Here is a 21,662-nt window from a genome sequence, read left to right as displayed (position 1 = left end):
TATAGGCTACCTCAGATGAAATTGAGCATTAATTACAGAATCCAGATCCTCTGTTCAAACGTCAGAGCGAATCTGCCACTGTGCTTGAATCAAAGAGCAGCTGCCAAACTATAACCAATCCGGAAATAATAATAATAATAATTATCTGAGGTGTCAGTTATCACTAGGATTCTCCCATTGGAAGCTACTCTCAAGCACCATGTGCTGTTTGCAGAGAAACTAGACGCATGTGTAAGCAGCCTTCATTCACAGGCAGGTGACATCCGCTGTCTAGAAACCTAGTGAGCTGCCACCAACCCAAAGACAGCATATTTGGGAATCAAAGGCACATTTGATGATGCACAGACATGCTGTCTAGATAGGCAGCTCACTAGGTTGAGACAGACATAAATAGCAAGCACTTAACAAATGTCTGAACAGATTATACTTCAAATAACTCACATTGAGTTACTAAGATTTCAGTTCGATTCATACATAAAAAAAAATAAGAATAATAAAATGTACTATAATCTGATATGTAGGGCATAAGTATTCTTTGAAGTACCACATAGTACATCAAAAATGTATTTTGGTAATACCATACACATGTTTATAAGTAAAAATAAAAAGAGAAGCACACAAAACAAGGTTTTTTTTTTCCCCTTTAACATTCCCATTACAAAAAGCACCGTGGAGGTACCAATGGTACATGTCCAAAAACATGCAAATACCATTGTACTGTAGAATGTCCAAAAACATGGTACTACCGTGTTCAACGATTAAGCTAATACAGTGGTAATGACCTATGCTTATAGCATAAATTATATCAGACCCAAACCGATATTTCAAAACCGTCATTTGCATTTTATTAATCTTGTAAGTATCGCTGCACTGACAGTCCTCATTGAGGCTCTGTCAACTTTTAACAGGACAAATGTGTCTGAAGCCACATGATCAAGCCATAACTTTAATGCTGAATCTCTTCCTTGTATCCAAACATACTGGTTTGACTAAATACTGACTGTCTTCACAAAGGGAGCTAGAAATATAAACGTGTTTCCAGAAATAATAGAGTAATATTCGTAAGCAATCACAGCTATGGCTTCACTGACACCAGCTAATGCTAAATCCAGACGTGCAAGTCATTCACTTGTGCTGGCCTGAAACATGACATGACTCAAGACGGCTCTCACACACACATACTCCCTAACATGAGCTCCAGGGCGGTCTGACTGAGCTCTACCACCGCTTACCCAGCGGAGTACTGGCCTTCGGTCGTCATTCTAGCAGTGCTGGGTAACTTACGGCAGAAAGCTTTAAAATTAAGTTTCTTAAAACAGGCCCAACCGAAGCCCTGACCTCTCCACGGACTACCTGCGGGAACACACTCGCACTCACTCCCGCGGCTGAGGGAGCCGCAGAAGGCCCGGCCTAGCAAACAGGCCCAGCTCAATATCACACCAGGCGGCTTCAGGAAAACGCCCTTAGCGCTAACGATGCGGTGTAAGTACATAAAAGGTTGCAAAATTCACGGCGGCCGCCATGATGAGTCTTTCCCAGTGCATTTGAATTGAAAACATGGCAACCCGCGGGTCAGCACTGGCCTACAATTCAAGCCAACGACGCAGCGATCGGCGGTTTTTTCGCACCTACCTTCATGTCGGGACATCCTACAGACAGTGACACAGCCCCTCCTCGGGCTCCCTAACGTCTATGAGTCGGAAAGGTGCCGCTAAAAACGAAATAAAAGTGGGACGCGGTCTTTCTTTCCTATTTTCTCTCTTGAAGATGGATCCGGGGCTTACTTCTCTCCGCTTCCCCCTCCCCGTCTGTCATCAAGCGAATGTGTGTGTGAGAGATGGACCGGGTGCGGGCGAGGTCTGCCGGCAGGGGGCGCAGGACTCATCTGCTTCTTCTTCTGTGGTGTTTGAAGGGCGGTAAACTCGTGTAGCTGTTGAATGGGTTTCTGTTAGTGTTGACTAACGCCATCTACTGTAGCTAAATATTATTATTATTTAAAAATTATTATTCAAAACGCAGAAATACAGTGGACCCAAAAGTATTAGGACTTATTAATTCATTACCGTGTGAATTTAATCGCACTAGATACAAAAATTATAAAAGCAAGTGTTATTTATTTAGTCCGCATTTCTCAACAATTATGAAAAATTGATTTACTGTTCAAAAAAAGTAAAAACGCTTTTGGACACTTTACGTTTGGACTGTATGAAGTTGATGAGAACTTCATTCGGTCAATAAAAACCGAATCAACAGCTGATTAAAAGTCATTGCAAAAATATCTCTGAGATGTGAAGTTATAGTTCTGAAAAAAGGTCTAGCATCATTTGCTAACAGATGGTTTGACATTTTGTGTGTTTCAAATTTTGGGGCCTGTAGAATGAACTTTTTCATTTGAAGACTATATAAAGGGGCCTTCGAGTGCTAGGTTGGCAGAAAGACTATAAATATGGTGTGAAGAATTGGGCAAATTTATTATAGGCCTACACAAAGGAAAAATAAGAAGATACCAATATTACATTACAAGAATTATAGCTGCATGGGTTACGTTGTGCCTAAAAAGTCATAGAAAAGGTGTAGTATCATTTGTTTACAGACATTTATGTGTTGCTTATGTGCTTTGATTTTTGTGGCCACTAGATTGAAACTGTAAAATATAGAAAAAAGAATAAATTAATGAAAAATATTTTCTATTAACAGTTTAAATAATAGGAATGGCAATAAAATGGCTTTTTTTGTGTGTGGTAGGCTAATGGTAGTTTTTACCATGCCCATGGTATCGTGATGATGTTAGATTTCAAATACCATAATACTTTGATATATATACTTTGATATTCACCTTACACCTTCTTATAAATGTTTAACTTACGAACATCATTATTATATGATTGTTCATTTTTGATTCACTACATAATGCTTAATAGATCATTAGTTAGAAAGTTAGAAACTTGTTAGAAACTTATGTCATGGAAATATACAGTAAGAGCCAGTGTTGGGGGAAAGTTGTTTTTAAAAGTAATGCATTACAATATTGCTTGACCCCCTAAAAAAGAAACTTTACTTTTTATGGAAGGTAATGCATAATGTTATTTTACGCTACTTTTTTCTCACCTAGGCTAGGCTTGCTTGTTTGTTTTTTAATAACAAAAAAGTTATATTTTTTGCAAATGCATTAAAAATATATATTTTTAAGTACAATCAACTTGGATGTTTAAGTCATTTCAACTTAAATTACATTAAAATTAGTTGAATCTGCGTAACTAATAAAAAAAAGTTGAAAATTGTGGGATAGTAAAGTGTCCACCGTATGTACACTTCAGAATCTCGCCAGAAGTAATATTTCATAAGGTACTTTTTGCCAACTATTTTAAGAGTAGTGTGAATTCGGACTTTTGTCACACTGTTTTTCACCTACTATAGGGAAATATGCAATTTCAGATGTAGCCAATGAAACACAAATGTGTTGTTTATCTGTGTATATAAGTCAATCAACAAAGGTCACCAGCAAAGACATTGGTTCATAAAGTGAGATTAAATACACAAAGTATAGGCCTATTTGTATTATTTAACATTAAATTGTTGCAGGTTTGAGTTTGCAGTTCAGTTTTTTATTCATTTGCAAGTAAAATGAGTAAATGCATGCTCACATTTTAGTCTAGAACTACAATTACCATCATGTTTACACAGTGAACACAACGCACCTGCACTTACTCCTGAATTCTCTCAACATGGGGACAGGAGAGGTCTCAGTCAATAAACGGAAAAACAAAGTAACTTGCGTTACTTATTTGAAAAAGTAACTCAGATATTTTATTGTAAATTTAAAAGTAATGCTTTACTTAACTAGTTACTTGAAAAAAAGTATTCTGATTATGTAACTCACGTTACTAGTAATGCGTTTACCCCCAAGGCTGGAAAGATCCACTGGAGTACCCTGGTTAAAAACCCTGGGTATAGAGTATTAGATCAACAAGCTACATACATAAATAATGAATCGCACCCATTCAGAACTTAAAAAGGGATTCCAACTAGATTGTTTTGTATTCTTTATTTCTGCAACTAATATACAGTGCTATCTTATTGGCATTTTTGAGTCCTTAGAAATAGAAACAGGCAGATAAACAAAGTTGACACACTAGTGTCATGTACAAAGTGACCGTCAAATGGCCTCCGATATCATTCTGTTAATTAGACAGCGAGTTTTATCTGTAAAATACAGTGCATTTAAAAAGACAATTGCAGCAGTTAAGATAAACATTCCTACATGCAAAACATGAACCCCTGTATATCCACATTACATTCCTTACATGTGATTATCAGATTATGAAACGGCATTCCCTCGTACCATACATTACAAGCATGCGCTAAAGAATATTGAATAGGATCAAAACTCCTCCATGCTCTTCTGTGTGTTTTAAAACACAGATTCCTTGGTAAAGCACTGGATTCTGAGGAAGTCTATTGCCAGTAAGTCATTCAGATAAAAACCTGATAGTATTGATTTATTTTATTAAAGGGAAATTCCTAAATAAGCAGGACTTTAAATGAGATGGTGAAAAGTGTACTTCAAATAAAGACCATTTTGGCACAAGGGAGTGTTTTTCATTGCAATGTTTGTGTTAGATATGTCTGTTATCCGGTCTCAACAGATTTAGACAAGTAAAGAAAAAGAAAAAAATCACCATCTCTTTATTTAAACAAAGCACAATGTGCTTGTTTTCTAAGTTTAAAATAAACTGTTTTATAGTATTTCTAAAATATTAAATAACTTTGAAATGACTTATGAAATATAAAAACATGTTATAAGGCATTCAGTTGAAGCTTACAGTATGTAAAGGTTCAGTTCCAAATCTACGTCTTTCTACCAGTGACCAATATTATGTAAAAAACCTTAACTAATAAAATGATCTCAATTTAATGCAGCACAAATGTGATTAATACAACTAAAAAGCAACATATGCCCTTGAAAGTACTATGATAATTTGGCAATTATCTCAGCAAAAGCAGGATGACATAAATATTTACTGATATACAGTTGATTCGGTTCTTCTCATTACCATCCAATGATGCTCATTCACTGTACAAAATCCGAATTCACGGACTTATCAAATGTTGGCGTGATATGGCAACTGGCTGAGTCACAATGTGGGACGTTTCTATAGACAAACAGTCCGCATGCAGAAGAACCAAACAAAGCCTGTTGTTTCTGTCCTTTAAGAGGCCCACTGCAAAAAGCAACATGTTCCTTTCATGAAGGGAAGAAGTTTGAGTTCCAGTGAGGCGCTGTGGAGATCTAAGAGACTTCATTCTGAATCTGAGGCTGTTCAGTGTCTGGCTGATCCTCTACTGTCTTCTCTTTGACAGAGGATGGACTGCAGTTGGTTTTGTTGCCGTCTGGGTTGCTGTGGCTTCCTGCGCTGCCCAGTCGAGATGAAGCGACCACCGCTTTGACCGCTGCCTGTGGAAACATAAACATAGAGGTGTGCATTGTGTTTAGAATTTGATTACTTTTATATTTAAGCACATTTTGCTGCAAGGTAATGTTTAAACTGATAACTTACAAATATTTTGCTCAAAAATGAATGATAATCATGACTAATAAGGGCCCCCTGAAATAAAAATGTAAGTTTTTTTTAGCTTTTAGTATGAATATGTTAGCCTTAAGGTTATGAATAAGGTTACTGGTGTGTTCCAAAACAATGACGAAATTCACATTTAGGAGATATAAGTATTCAAAACTTATAGTCTCTCACTTCCGCTAAAATGGATCACGGATTTTTATGACATCACAGCTTCTCATCACATCTTCTGTCCAATCAAATGCTCTCTAGAATCTAAGGCGTCCCGCCCCCTATGCTATACATACCACCTGGCCAATGTGACCGTTGACTTGTCACGGAGCAATATGGGTTGGAGATGTGTGTTCGGTTGCTCAAACGCTCGAGTTTTATTCCGTTTTCCAACTGTACGTTGGTTAAGAAGGAAATGGCTAGAATTTTTGAATCCATCGTATCATCAGCGTTCAGATTCGCTTCCAAACTATCCCTTTAATCACAACTGTTTTCAATTTATCTTTTTACATTTCATCAGAACTATTGCACTTTCGTCCAAGAAAAAGGGAAACTCATACACAGGGTTTTATTTGACCTCATTTAGTTTCCTGATTTAATGTATTTATCATATACAGTACTGTGCAAAAATCTTAGGCATGTTAATATCCCCACCCCAAAAATGTCCCCAAAAATGGTTTTAAGTCAGTTATTCATATCTTTTGCTGTAGTGTGTCAGTAGGAAATATCAGTTTACATTTCCAAACATTCTTTTTGCCATTAATTGTAATAATCCAGTGAGATTTCTGTATGCACAAGGAATCTGATAACAGCCGGTATGATCTGATCTCACCATCATCGAGTCCGTCTGTGATTACATGAAGAAACAGAAAAAACTGCGACAGACTAAATCCAGAAGAACTGCGGGAACGTCTCCGAGATGCTTGAAGAAACCTTCCTGCAAAGCTACAGTGCTGTGAAAAGTACTGGCACTTGTGTTAAAATGCTGTAAAGTGAGAATGCTTTCAAAAATAAAATCATAAATTGAATTTATTTATGATTTAACTTCTATTAACGAATTCAAATCAATATTTGGTGTAACGACCCTTTGCGTTTAAAACAGCTTTTGTCGAGGTACACTTGCGCATAGTTTTTCAGGTAGCTTTGCAGGAAGGTTTCTTCAAGCATCTTGGAGACGTTCCCGCAGTTCTTCTGGATTTAGTTTGTCTCAGTTTTTTCTGTTTCTTCATGTAATCACAGACGGACTCGATGATGGTGAGATCAGATCATACTGGCTGTTGTCAGATTCCTTGTGCATGCAGAAATCTCACTGGATTATTACAATTAATGGCAAAAAGAATGTTTGGAAATGTAAACTGATAGTTCCTACTGACACACTACAGCAAAAGATATACATAACTGACTTAAAACCATTTTTGGGGACATTTTTGGGGTGGGGATATTAACATGCCTAAGACTTTTGCACAGTACTGTACATTAACACTCTCATCCTTAATAAGCTTCTCTCAAAAGCTAAAACAGTTAAAGTCCTAATATTAACTTCAGTAAATCCAAACTGTGGTAATGTTTTTGTATTAAGACAACAAAGAAAAATCATGTTTGGATTTATTACAGTTCATCACTGAGAATATTTTCTCGCAGATTTAGTTGCAGCAAATAGCACAAGCAAGCAGCCACATGAAGGATTACAGACTGGCTGTAAAGCACATTCATTTGACCAGAGTACTGCAATAGAGATTGGAAATTAAATTTAAAAAAGATGTATTGTATCTTGGTACTCTTGGTTGTATTTTTGGTTGGTTTTGCACTGTTTCCTGTTCTGTTGGAACACAGTTTTGTATGTATGCTCTAGTTTTTATGGCGATTCATTATTTGATTAATTCGCAACACCTGTTTCTCGTTTCCTTTCATTGGTCTGCGTTAGTATATACATTCATCCCTGTCTCCGCTGGTTCCCTTCGGCTTCTCCTTCGTTGACCTCAAGCCTCCTCGCCCCGGATTCTACCTTGCCCCGTCAACCCATCAGCTCCACCTTGGCTCTCCGCTCCCTTGGCTCCACCATGGCCTGTCATCCCTCTTAGGCTATGTCTACATTAATCCGGATACATTTGAAAACTGCATTTTCTTTCAAAACACTCTCCGTCCACACTTGCCAAAAGTTTTCCAAAAGTTTCTCATCCACACTGATGCAAAATTCACCTTACTGTGCATGCGTAAACCCACACAAAAGCTCACTGAGATGATACAGACGGAACAGACATAATAAAGTTCTCAAGCTATTCTTCTGACAGGATCATTTTATTTAGCAAAATATCTCACCATTCACTGATGCATCCAGGTTGCTCTCAGTCACCATTATATGTTTGGTCAAAAACGCAACTGCTCTCATGTTTGCGAGTAAATTTTCTATCATCTTTGCAGGACTGCGATATGAAAAGTGTACAAAGTAACATATCTTTAGCAACAGTGTGAAAGTGAATAGCACATAACAGGCACAATACCGGTATAAACATAGATATCTATTGGTTCAATACTCATCACATGATTAAACATGCGTCATCGTTTTCTAATACCTCCGTTTTCACAGTCCACACTACAACGTGAAAATGCTGCTTTCAAATTTATCCACTTGGTAAAGCGTTTTCAAAAAGCTCAGTTTTCGCAGGACAAAAATGTCTCAGTATGGACGGAAGGTGGACATACTTAAAGGACTTTTACTTCTATTTGCAGAAAAATAGAAACTAATTATCAATCAAATATAAATCAAAATCAATCACATGCCAGAAGGCATGTATTAGATTGTGTATAATAGGTTTCTGGGCAAATTCTTGATCATTTTGATCATTTAGAGGCCTTCGAATTTTGCATATCAAATATGATACATTAGGCTTTACCGGGTTAAAACCTTCATAAAAATGTGTCATTGAGCCAAAAGCCTCAAACCTTGAGTTTTCTTCGAGCATTGAACTCCAGGAGTTTCTTCTGAGCAGTGTCCATATGGGTGAAATTAACGGCCTTTCCAGTCACCCAGGGGTGCTGCAGCGCCTGCTGCGTCGTCAGCCGTTTCTTTGGATCCTGGACAATCAGTTTCTTCACCTATGGAGCCAAGAAAGACAAGTTACACTTTCAGCAACACTTTGAGGTTTCAAATGTGGATTTGAAACCCACCATCAGCAACCCTGAACGTTCAAAATGACTGACAGGCAGAGATGTTTCTGATTGGCTAAATGTTATTATTAGTTTCCTTTTGTTTTTTCTTGTTCCACAACAATGCGTGGTCAGCACTACCTCTGTGGTGAAAATCAAGTTTTTAATGTTGTTTATATGTCTATGTGGTGTTTTTAATGTGCTTTAAGACAAACCATGTGCAAAATCATAAGTCAACACCATTGCTGAGTATTTTCTCCTTAAAACTGCAATGAACAGTCTCAAAAACGCGGTTTGAAATCGCTGGTGTCAACGATCAGGTCAACATGTGATCGTCAACGAATGGATCTCTGAGCTGGTGTGAGTGAGTGGAGGCGGGCTAATTTGCATATTCATAGAACCACGTATACTAATGAGGCAAGGGTGTAGAGTTACATTCAAGCTATTTTAAGGCATGAAGAATTTTTTTCAAGGAAAAAAACGCTTAAATATGTCATTTTGGGGAGTTTTAAGGGATAACATTATTGACTACAGTGGGACTTTAAGAGTGTAGATCTGTCACAGAGATGTGTGATATTTCAGGATACCTACTGTATTTCAGTGATATCTGTCAGGTAATGGGGACATTTTTTATATGTGGAATTCCAAAAAAAGAAAAATAATTACTTGGCTAACACCACCCCACCACAATTTTATTTGCCTATCATAAAAGAAAATGGTAACACTTTATTTTACAGTGTCCTTGTTACACGTTACATGTACTTACTGTAGTAATAACAGTAAATTATGCATAATTACATGCAACTAACCCTAAACAAAACCCTAATCCTAACTTAACCCCATAGTACATGTAGTTCATTAATATTACAGTAACAAGGGAACCTTGAAAATAAAGTGTAACCAAGAAAACAAAAAAAGTTGTTTATAAAGAAAGTTATTACGTTTCAGACAGTTACATTTAAAATATGCACACTGTACCATGTGAAGGAATGCAGTATTTGAATATGAGAAAATTAACGTATTATTTTGCAACATAAAAGTATAATTTATAAAATATCTTGTGTGTGCATTATAGTGATTTGGTTAAGAGGTGTTGTTAGGCACAAAATGTAGCAGATTTAAAGAACTGGCAGTAACAACAAAATTATAAAACTAATTTACTTAAAAATCATATAATAATAATGTAGTGTAATAATGTACTGAAATAGAATTGAACTGATGTGCACTCACAGGTGTGCGTTTATTTCAGGGGCAAACACAGATCATTCATTCATTAAAACTGAACATTTACTAATTTAAAGTATAAAAAATAACTTGAAAGACATCAATAAATGTTTCTCTGTGTGTGTGCTGTTTGTATACCTAAAATATTTGGATTTTTTAGAGGTTTATAAGGATTTTATATATATATATATATATATATATATTAGGGGTGTAACAGTACACAAAAATCACGGTTCGGTACGTACCTCGGTTTTAAAGTCACGGTTCGGTTTATTTTCGGTACAGTAAGGGAAAGAAATGCAAACATTAAACTGCAGGTTGTTTATTACTATAAACTTTTTTTTTACAATTTGTTTACACTTTTTTAAACACTTTTTAATAAAATATAATAAAATAGATATAAAATAAAAAAAGAATAAGAAATAAAATACTGCTGCAAAGTTCTCCACTAAATAAAATACTCTCAGTCTCAAACCAATATCACATAATAAAATATAATGAAAAATATAAATAAATAACTATGATTACAGTGCAGGAACAAAAAATAGCCCTATATTAAAATAATATTAAACAAATATATTAATGTATTATTATTTTTCAATAATCAATCAACAATCAATTTAAGATTTTTTTTTTCCACTTTTTTAATAATTATCAAAATAAAATATAGTCCAAAGCTATTATTACCAGAGCATGTGATCAGAGCAGGTCATTTTACCATTGTTGCCAGCATGACTATACCAGCTCAGCAAACAGAAATCTAAGTTACTACTGAGAAATGTCACCTTATTTGAGCGGACTTTGCTTTTCCAGTGCGTGATCGGTACATGATTGGAGTGTTTGGGCCGTTAACGACAGAGCAGAACGCGCATCGCAAACACAGACTCGAACATTGAGCAGAGAGCGCAGCGGGTCGTCGACACACACACACACACACGCGCGCGCGCGCGCGCCACGGAACGGAGAGTGCGGCGGCGCACACGAAGCGGAAAAGCTTTTTTTCGCCATGCAGTCTATTTCATTGTTACAGTGACGACGGGTAAAACACGGGTAAAACCAGAGAATGTCTAATAGGAAAAAAACATTAGAATCAGCTGCAGGGCGGGACTTGCGCTGAACGCGGAGACTTCCGCCACTTAATATGTTCGTGTGGAAACACGAAAATGTACCTATGTTCCGCACACAAAATATTGCATTCAGTCATTCGGTACACACGTGCACCGAACCGAAAGCCCTGTACCGAAACGGTTCGGTACGAATACACGTACCGTTACACCCCTAATATATATATATATATATATATATATATATATATATATATATATATATATATATACACTGCTCAAAAAAATAAAGGGAACACTTTTTAATCAGAGAATAGCATCAAGTCAGTTAAACTCCTGGGATATTGATCTGGTCAGTTAAGTAACAGAGGGGGTTGGTAATCAGTTTCAGCTGCTTTAGTGTTAATGACATTAACAGCAGGTGCACTAGATGGGCAACAGTGAGACAACCCCCAAAACAGGAATGGTTTTACAGGTGGAGGCCACTGACATTTTTTCCCTACTCATCTTTTTGGACTGTTTTTTACCAGTTTTGCATTTGGCTAGGGTCAGTGTCACTACTGGTAACATGAGGCGATACCTGGACCCTACAGAGGTTGCACAGGCAGTCCAGCTCCTTCAGGATGGCTCATCAATACGTGCCATTGCCAGAAGGTTTGCTGTGTCTCCCAGCACAGTCTCAAGAGCATGGAGGAGATTCCAGGAAGACAGACAGCTACTCTAGGAGAGCTGGACAGGGCCGTAGAAGGTCCTTAACCCATCAGCAGGACCGGTATCTGCTCCTTTGTGTGAGGATGAACATGATGAGCACTGCCAGAGCCCTACAAAATGACCTCCAGCAGGCCACTGGTGTGAATGTCTCTGACCAAACAATCAGAAACAGACTTCATGAGGGTGGCCTGAGGGCCCGACGTCCTCTACTGGGCCCTGTGCTCACTGCCCAGCACCAGGGAGCTCAATTGGCATTTCCCATTGAACACCAGAATTGGCAGGTCCGCCACTGGTGCCCTGTGGTTTTCACAAATGAGAGCAGGTTCACCCTGAGCACGTGACAGACAGGAAAGGGTCTGGAGAAGCCGTGGAGAATGTTATGCTGCCTGTAACATCGTTCAGCATGACCGGTTTGGTGGTGGGTCAGTGATGGTCTGGGGAGGCATATCCATGGAGGGACGCACAGACCTCTGCAGGCTAGACAATGGCACCCTTACTGCCATTAGGTATCGGGATGAAATCCTTGGATCCATTGTCAGACCCTATGCTGGTGCAGTGGGTCCTGGGTTCCTCCTGGTGCACAACAATGCCCGGCCTCATGTGGCGAGAGCATGCAGGCAGTTCCTGGAGGATGAAGGAATGATACCATTGAAGGGCCACCACGCTCACCTGACCTACATCCAATAGAACACCTCTGGGACATTGTGTTTCGGTCCATCTGACATCACCTGGTTGCACCTCAGACTGTCCAGGAGCTCAGTGATGCGCTGGTCCAGATCTGGGAAGAAATACCCCAGGACACCATCCGTCGTCTCATTAGGAGCATGCCCCGACGTTGTCAGGCATGAATACAAGCACGTGGGGGCCATACAAACTACTGAGTACCATTTTGAGTTGCTGCAATGAAATTTCAGCAAAATTGACAAGCCTGCTGCATCATTTTTTCACTTAGATTTCCGGGGTGTCTTTGAATTCAATCCTCTGTAGGTTGATCATTTTCATTTCCATCAAACGATGTGGCATCCTTTCGTTCATAACACATTACCCAGTCCATATTAGTATAGATATCCAGCATGATATTTTTCCCCATTGAGATCTGATGTGTTTTCAAAGTGTTCCTTTAATTTTTTTGAGCAGTGTATATAGAGAGAGAGAGAGAGAGAGAGAGAGAGAGAGAGAGAGAGAGAGAGAGAGAGAGAGAGAGAGAGAGAGAGAGAGAGAGAGAGAGAGAGAGAGAGAGAGAGAGAGAGAGAGAGAGAGAGAGAGAGAGAGAGAGAGAGAGATTTACTCACAAGGTCCTTGGCATTGAGAGACACATTGTCCCACCAGGGGGAGACAAATTCATATTCACAGTTCAGGATGCGTTTAAACATGTACTGGTCTCCTCTGTCATCAAAAAAGGGTTCAAAACCACATAACCTATAGATAGAACAGAAACAGAAACAAATTTAAAATAAGTTTTAACAGTTTAATGTATTTTAAAATGTCATTTATTTCTGTGCTGGCAAAGTAGAATTTTCAGCATCCATTACTTAATGTTTAAGTGTCACATGATCCTTCAGAAATCAATCTAATATGCTGATTTGGTGCTCAGTCATTAATAATGTACATTTATATTACTTAATATATTTGTGGAAACCGTAAAAGTTCAATGAACAACATTTATTTGAAATAGAAATCTTTTCTAAAATTATAAAAGTCTATACTGTCATTTTTGATCAGTTTAATACATCCTTGCTGAATAAAAGTATGTATTTCCTTAAAAAAATCTTACCCCAAACTTTTGAATGGTAATGTATAATGGTTTCCACACAAAAAAATATTAAGAGGCAAAAACTTTTTACAACATTGATTATAATAATAATAAAAGTTTCTTAAGCACCAAATCAGCATATTAGAATGATTTCAGAAATAATCATGTGACACTGAAGACTGGAGTAATTGGCGATCATTACTCCAGTCTTCAGTGTCACATGATTATTTCTGAAATCATTCTAATATGCTGATTTGGTGCTCAAGAAACTTTTATTATTATTATCAATGTTGTAAAAAGTTTTTGCCTCTTAATATTTTTTTTTTGTGGATTCACAGGAAGAGAGTACATTTTAAAATTAAAATGGAAAACAGTTATTTTAAACTGTAATAATATTTTACAATTTTACTGTATTTTTATGCAAATAAATGCAGCCTTGGTAAGCATAAGATAATTCTTTAAAAATCATAATTATTCCAATCTTTTTATTGGTAGTGTATAATATATATTACTTAGTATTTGTATGTAATATAGGCATGCAGAAAATAATAAATATTATTATAATATAATAGTATTATTAATATTATAAATATTGAATAGATATATAGATACATGAATATATATATGTATATATATATAGATATGTATCTTGAATAGATACATGCAGCAAAATACGAAGGGCCAGATTTAATGAACATGGCAAATAATCCATAATGACCAACGCAATCTACCAAGAGCAGCTCAAATTAGCATCTGGTTTAAGACATGCTTTTTTGGGTGTTAAATAATGGTGCAAATACCAGTAAATTGACTAGCGCAAACCTTAGTAAATCGCGTTGTGTGATTCATTTAAATACTCTTCTCCCATACATTTTGCATTTGAAAGAGAAACTCCTACAAATACAAATGCAAATGCAATAAGGTCAGCCGGAAAAATAACCCTGTCTACGCATTTTCAGCGCTAATTTTTCACTGCGTGTCTTTAGTAAATCCTGACAGTAGTTTTTTAATGGCAAAAGAGGGTTTGTAAATCTGGCCCTAAATATTATATTATATATAATATGATTAATTTTATAAATATAGAATAGAAAATTACGTTAGATTCACTGCTGTCACAGCCAGGTTGCAACAAAGACGATGAAATAGAAGGTGCTGGATCTATTTGTAGCAGAGTTGTCTTTTATTAAACAAACTAAAAAAATAAAAATAAAAACTCAAGACTAGGCATAACGAGGAATGGAACAACAAGGTAAACATGATGATAATGGATAATGGGCAGCAGGTTACAGTATGTGACATACCCGAGTATGTTTAAGGCTAGGCGGATAACCTCAACTTTCGGTTCTAAAAACGGAGTTAACTTTCAGGGTATGTAAGTAGCCATAGCAACTTACACTCACCTAAAGGATTATTAGGAACACCTGTTTAATTTCTCATTAATGCAATTATCTAATCAACCAATCACAAGCCAGTTGCTTCAATGCATTTAGGGGTGTGGTCCTGGTCAAGACAATCTCCTGAACTCCAAACTGAATGTCAGAATGGGAAAGAAAGGTGATTTAAGCAATTTTGAGCGTGGCATGGTTGTTGGTGCCAGACGGGCCGGTCTGAGTATTTCACAATCTGCTCAGTTACTGGGATTTTCACGCACAACCATTTCTAGAGTTTACAAAGAATGGTGTGAAAAGGGAAAAACATCCAGTATGCTGCAGTCCTGGGGGCGAAAATGCCTTGTTGATGCTAGAGGTCAGAGGAGAATGGGCCGACTGATTCAAGCTGATAGAAGAGCAACTTTGACTGAAATAACCACTCGTTACAACCGAGGTATGCAGCAAAGCATTTGTGAAGCCACAACACGCACAACCTTGAGGCGGATGGGCTACAACAGCAGAAGACCCCACCGGGTACCACTCATCTCCACTACAAATAGGAAAAAGAGGCTACAATTTGCACGAGCTCATCAAAATTGGACAGTTGAAGACTGAAAAAATGTTGCCTGGTCTGATGAGTCTCGATTTCTGTTGAGACATTCAGATGGTAGAGTCAGAATTTGGCGTAAACAGAATGAGAACATGGATCCATCATGCCTTGTTACCACTGTGCAGGCTGGTGGTGGTGGTGTAATGGTGTGGGGGATGTTTTCTTGGCACACTTTAGGCCCCTTAGTGCCAATTGGGCATCGTTTAAATGCCACGGCCTACCTGAGCATTGTTTCTGACCATGTCCATCCCTTTATGACCACCATGTACCCATCCTCTGATGGCTACTTCCAGCAGGATAATGCACCATGTCACAAAGCTCGAATCATTTCAAATTGGTTTCTTGAACATGACAATGAGTTCACTGTACTAAAATGGCCCCCACAGTCACCAGATCTCAACCCAATAGAGCATCTTTGGGATGTGGTGGAACGGGAGCTTCATGCCCTGGATGTGCATCCCACAAATCTCCATCAACTGCAAGATGCTATCCTATCAATATGGGCCAACATTTCTAAAGAATGCTTTCAGCACCTTGTTGAATCAATGCCACGTAGAATTAAGGCAGTTCTGAAGGCGAAAGGGGGTCAAACACAGTATTAGTATGGTGTTCCTAATAATCCTTTAGGTGAGTGTATACCTGAACATAACCTGCACCGGAGCAGGTTCTTTACCAGAGTTAGTTTACTTCAGAGGTGTTCAGCACATGCGATGTGTGCCCGAATGACGAGGCTCCAGTGGGCGTGACAGATTGCACACAATATTAAATATATGTTTAGTTATATCGATATATAAAGCGCTATTAAAACAAGGTAATGTTAATTTATTATAATATATAGCTAGCCTATATAATTCTCATCCCTCTCATCGTTCATCTGCATTCAGACATTTTTATTTTATTCATTTTTTTGCAACAGGACCTTTTCTATTCTATAATGTATTTATATAATAAAAGACATATATGATATATTATATGTCTTACCTTTCAAGCAATGTGGAAGCAAAATGACTAAACAAAAAATAAACGTATACAGCCATGTTCTCTTTGCAAGCACAGACTGTTATTTAGTTTAATCAGTCTTTGTTTTTATTATTTAACTAGCATCAAACAAACTATATAGTTATTATTCACAGTGATTAAAGATTATTAAACGAAAAGATTGAAAAATGATTGCACAACCACCAAATAGGTGGCAATATGCACTAAGTAAATAAATCAGCATCTAACAAAAGAAGAAGAAATTAGTAGTATGGCACACTTTTTCTTAGCATCCGTTTCCATGGTGACTCGTCGATTCGACGCTCTGTTGAGAATGTCTGGTGTGTTAACCGTTAACATACATGAGTTTACTCCTGATGAACTTACTCCTGGACGCGTTTTTGGAACCAGCATACCTCGAGTAAGCAAGGTTTGGTTAATCAACCTAGAGTTCAGGGTATGTTTGACGGTAAGATAACCTTGCTTTCTGGAATACACTCCTGAGCTCGGGGCTTAGAACCAAACAATCAATGAAATGGAGAACAGGTGCAACCAATAATCAAACAATGAAAAAACATGGAAACTGACACTCAAAACAGAAACAAACCATGATAAATACCTTTAGATTGATAACGGCAAACTAAATTACTACTAATTCAAATTAAAACTACAAGACTAATGTCTGTCTGTGCACTCCTAATAGTAAAAGTTTTACATATTCAATCTGGAACTGAGCAGTTTTCTTTTTCTAATTTGTGCAACTTTGTACTGTAGGTACTTCGCTACAGTACACCTAAATATTATCCCTTGTGGTTAGAACGTGCATAAATACATCAGTGCATATTTCACTTGAATTTCATTGGAATACATATGAAAAATTAGTTTTCAGAATTAAATTCGAGAGCTATGAGGCAGAGTTTTTCAGTAAGTAACTAGCCGGTTCCTTAACGATTCTAACCTTGGCTGTAAAAGGTTATTATATGGTACGATAGTTATTTTAGGCTGTTTAAATTGGAAAATAAAGCTGAGATTCTGCGGCACCCACTTTGGGAACCACTGGGCTAAATTATGACATTTTTAAAACGTTTTTGACAAAGAGTACAAATTTCTCAGACTTTTTGTAAAATAATTTATATCCAATTCCTGGAATTACACACAAAAGTTCAAAACGTACTTCACACTTTTTACCAGTGAGGCTGATCTGAGACAAAACCAGTGATTGATATGACGGAGAGAGGGAATGACTAAGCACAGCATTCTTGTGAGAGAATAACTTTAGACAAGTATGTCGTGTCACTCACAAAATGTACGTGATAACTCCCACAGACCACATGTCAACCTCAGGGCCATAGGCACATCCCCGTAAAATCTCAGGAGCTGAGGAAGAGAAAGAAAGAACATCAGAAGAAAAGAATAAACGGGGGAGGTGACGCTCTGCTGCACTGATGCTGTAAAAAGTGTTTTTAAAAAAATCTGTAATTCTCTTTGTGGAAATAAGCCACAGATGGTGCTCTGTTAAAACACTCTTTAATGAACTCACCACAATAGCCTGGAGTCCCACACACTGTCTTCATTGTTACCTGATCGTCTACAATTTTCGACAAACCAAAATCCGCTGTAAAGATAAATCACACCAAATAAAAACAGATTAACAAAAAATCTATCTATCTATCTATCTATCTATCTATCTATCTATCTAAAATGTTTTTTTTTTTTATTCTTAGTGTTAAAATTCTTGAATACAATAAAGAATTCTTGATACATTCCATTAAAAATGTAAATGTCTTTAAAAAAAGTCTTACTGGCCACAACCCTTTGAAAATAATAATAATAATAAAAAAAAATAATATATATATATATATATATTATTTATTTATTTACATATATATGTTGTCATGATTCCTGTCTTGTGTTCCCCTTGTCTTGTGTGGACTTTTGTTATTTCTTGTTCTGTGCCATGTTTTGTAGTCCTTTGTAGTTTTTCTTGTTTATTAGTCTCTCCAGGTGTTTCTAATTAGCCCCGCCCCCTTGTTATCTTGTTTGCCTGGTTATTTAAACCTCTGTGCTTCAGTTGTTGTTTGTCGTTCGTTGTAGCTTGTAGCTGTTTCCATGTTCCTGTCCTGAGTTCCGTTGTTTGCCCTGGATTACCTGTTTGTTTTATTAAAGTAGTGCTTGCATGTGGATTCTCTCTCCGCTTCATTCCTGCCTCATCATTACATATGTATACTACTGGTCAGTAAGACTTGTTGTTTTGTTTTTTAAGAAATTATGCTAACAGTTTCATTTAGCAAGAATGCATCAACAATAAAGTGACCGTGAAGACTTTCATATTGTTACAAAAAAATTATTCTAATAAATGCTGTTCTTTTGAACTTTCTATTCATCAATGAATATTTTTTTTCCTAAGCACCAAATTACCTTATTAGAATGCTTCATTCTTTCATAAATACTTGTGCTTATAGCGCTTAGTATATGCAAAGACCTTTTTTTTTTTTTTGCATTCCAATAAGTTTGCTTTTATGATGAAAACTGACCTGGACAGGTTTTCATGACATTATGTCACATGCTGAAGTTTAATACTTCGGCTTATGAGTTCAAATCCTTAACCCAAACTATGAATGAGGAAATCATTACAAATGAACTGTGACAGCTACATTTGAATATGACACAAGTCAGTGATTATTCTTCCTTTAAATCTTACAGTGAATGTTCCTCTAATGCACAACAGGATCATGTTGCATGTTTGCAAGCTAATTCAGCAACAAGAGATGTTTAGCCAAACTGTAGTTCCTCCTATCAAGCGAATGAAGAGCCTTACCTATTTTGAGCGGAGCATCTGGCGCTGATGTGGCGTACAGCAGGTTCTCAGGTTTCAGGTCTCTGTGCACTACACCATTCTCATGCAGGTACTGCAAACACACAGGGGCTTTCACTTATTAATCTGTGGTGTACACAGACACATGTGACTGTACAATTTGGTGACAATAATTAACATGCATTACCTTCACCATTAATTGAGTAATAAGATTTTTAGTTTTCAAATTTGTATGGGAATCTCCTCTGTGATTGGTAAACAGATTAATCTGGGCCTGATAATGAGCAAATTTAAAGTAATGACCAAGCTGTACTGATTAAACGTGTTTCATAACTGACATAATTTAGTGCATCAAGAGATCTTTCCTCTGCTTGGAGACCATTTAAGTTTTACACTGTGTGCAAGGAAGCACTGTATTGATATTCCTCAAACATTTTATGTTTTTTTATCTGGAGACACTAGTGTCACACTTGCTGTCTCCAAAATGTATTTTAATGAACAGAGTAACACACTAGCTTAACAATAGTAACATCAACACAAGACAAAAGACTGAAGAAACTGAGGGCTTAAATACACAGGGATGGCAATCAACAGAACAACAAACAGGTGAGGACTAATCAGTAACCATAGTAACAAACAAGTGGCAGGAAAACTGATAACAAAGAAAACTAGGTAAAACCAAAACACACGGGCTGCATCCGAAATCACATACTTGCCTACTACATATATAATAGAAGAAAAACAGTATGTGACAAAAGAAGTGTTTGAATTCACAGTACCCATAAAAGAGTAGGCAAAAAGTACCCGGATGTCCTATTTTAAGATCATGTATACCGCGCCGATCCGAGTCTGATTCTGAAGTGTGCATATGATGGACATTTTACTATCACACAAGGCCATGGGAGAGGATTTGTGAATGGCAGTGAAGCGACAGAACGCTGGTAGGACACATAATGACAACATGGCGAATGTAGTACGTCCAGATTACATTCATACACACATTTATACTAGAACAAACTTTTTTTAGCGGTCGTGAAGTAAATACATATATATATATAAAATAAAAAAAAGTACCTACTCAAGACAGTATGCGATTTCGGACGCAGCCAGGGACAAGAACTCAAGCAAAACAGAAAATACATGTGACGCTTAGGTGTGTTTGTTTTTGAAGAACTTTGTTGATGTCAGCAATCCTCAAAGAAGCCATTCTTATACCTTCTTATACCTGCAAGGTTTTTCAACAATTATCCTTAATTCTATGTCTGCCCTTTTGAATTTATGACAACATGAATAATTTAATAATTTGTGAATAATTTTTATTTCAATAATTCATGCATCAAAGGGTTAAGATTAAAGGTTGAAAATCTTAAAATGATCACTATTTAAAATCTATCACTGTAAAATCTTGTTCCAACTAATACTTTTTAGTTGACTTCATGTCAACAATTTGTTGAACTAAACTTAACTTAATCCCCCCAAGATTGCGGGATTCGGGCTACTTTTAAACTGTTGCCGTAGGCTGATTTTTTTCCTGTGCAAATGTTTGACATGCATTGTAGTTTACTGGAAAGCTTGTATAGAAATATTTTACCCATTTTATATTCTACCAATGACAAAACTGTGCTAGATGAGTTTTGTTAGGGAGGAACACTGGTAATGAGCCCTTGAGCGCCTTTATGAAAACAGACTGTGTTTATGATTACTACTATATAGTGATTTTAAAGTTGAAATTGTTTATGACGCTTAACAGTGACTGTTAAATATACTGTATATTGAGAGCCATATTTAGAGTTCTGATATTTGGCTGCCTTCAGTAAGTGTTGATATGCAGTTGCTCAAGTATTTGGATTGTTTTTAGCACTATTCATTTGCTAGGGTTTTCTAGGTTGTTGCTATGTGTGTGAGGTCACTTCTTGTCCGTAAAACAAATTGACAAGTTAAAGGTGCTATATAGAATTCAGAAATGTTCTTTAAGTTTCGTTACAAGCTGTTCACACACTGCACTGGCAGTACAAAAAGCGATTAATACATGAGAATTCTTAGTACATATAGCTTCTAACCAAAGTTTAATACTTAGTGTTAGTACTTTGTTCAAATCACTATTCCTCAGAATAAGTAATGCTAAAAGTGACACTTGTCTTAGCAAATACTACTAATTAGACCAATGTCCATCACTTTCAACAGATCTGTGTTTATAATCAGCCAGACGCACTTGCCAGTGCCTTGGTGAGTGTTACCACGGAAACTCATTAAACAGAGTAGCATGGGCCATAAGTCTGCCTGGTTACAGAGAAACAACACGTGGTCACTATCTATCATGTGCTACCGAGGGAACGATGGACGTGAGAGATTCCCAACCTGAAGAAGATGTGTGAAAGGTATTAATACCAGAAACAACAACAAAAATATTTATAAGCTCATTA

General features: G+C 37.0%; 2 protein-coding genes across 4 annotated transcripts in view; both read right to left on the bottom strand.

Moving 5' to 3' along the window:
- Positions 1–1,877, bottom strand: part of kcmf1 (potassium channel modulatory factor 1) — a 28,938-nt gene extending 27,061 nt beyond the window's left edge. For 2 of the 3 annotated variants that reach the window (XR_013821429.1, XM_079873236.1), the window contains exon 1: positions 1,633–1,870. Coding sequence is in view for 2 of the 3 variants with exons in the window: in XM_079873236.1 (XP_079729362.1) it covers positions 1,633–1,648 (16 nt within the window). In the remaining variant the exon portion in view is untranslated. Of the gene's footprint in view, positions 1–1,632 lie in introns of all 3 variants that reach the window. The other variant, XM_079873235.1, reaches the window with a different exon arrangement.
- Positions 1,878–4,013: 2,136 nt separating this feature from the next.
- camk4 (calcium/calmodulin-dependent protein kinase IV) overlaps positions 4,014–21,662 on the bottom strand; it is a 56,129-nt gene continuing 38,480 nt past the window's right edge. Inside the window, exons 7-12 of the mRNA XM_079871803.1 lie at positions 19,243–19,333; positions 17,965–18,039; positions 17,726–17,801; positions 13,006–13,132; positions 8,511–8,663; positions 4,014–5,455 (exon numbers count right to left, since the gene is read on the bottom strand). Coding sequence (XP_079727929.1) covers positions 5,291–5,455; positions 8,511–8,663; positions 13,006–13,132; positions 17,726–17,801; positions 17,965–18,039; positions 19,243–19,333 — 687 coding nt within the window. The 3' untranslated portion in view covers positions 4,014–5,290. The remainder of the gene's footprint in view (positions 5,456–8,510; positions 8,664–13,005; positions 13,133–17,725; positions 17,802–17,964; positions 18,040–19,242; positions 19,334–21,662) is intronic.

The sequence above is a fragment of the Squalius cephalus genome (assembly GCF_949319135.1).
Source record: "Squalius cephalus genome assembly, chromosome: 5".
Lineage (NCBI taxonomy): Eukaryota > Metazoa > Chordata > Actinopteri > Cypriniformes > Leuciscidae > Squalius > Squalius cephalus.
The sequence above is the reverse complement of the archived record's forward strand: the minus strand, read 5'-3'. Positions and strand labels throughout refer to the sequence as shown.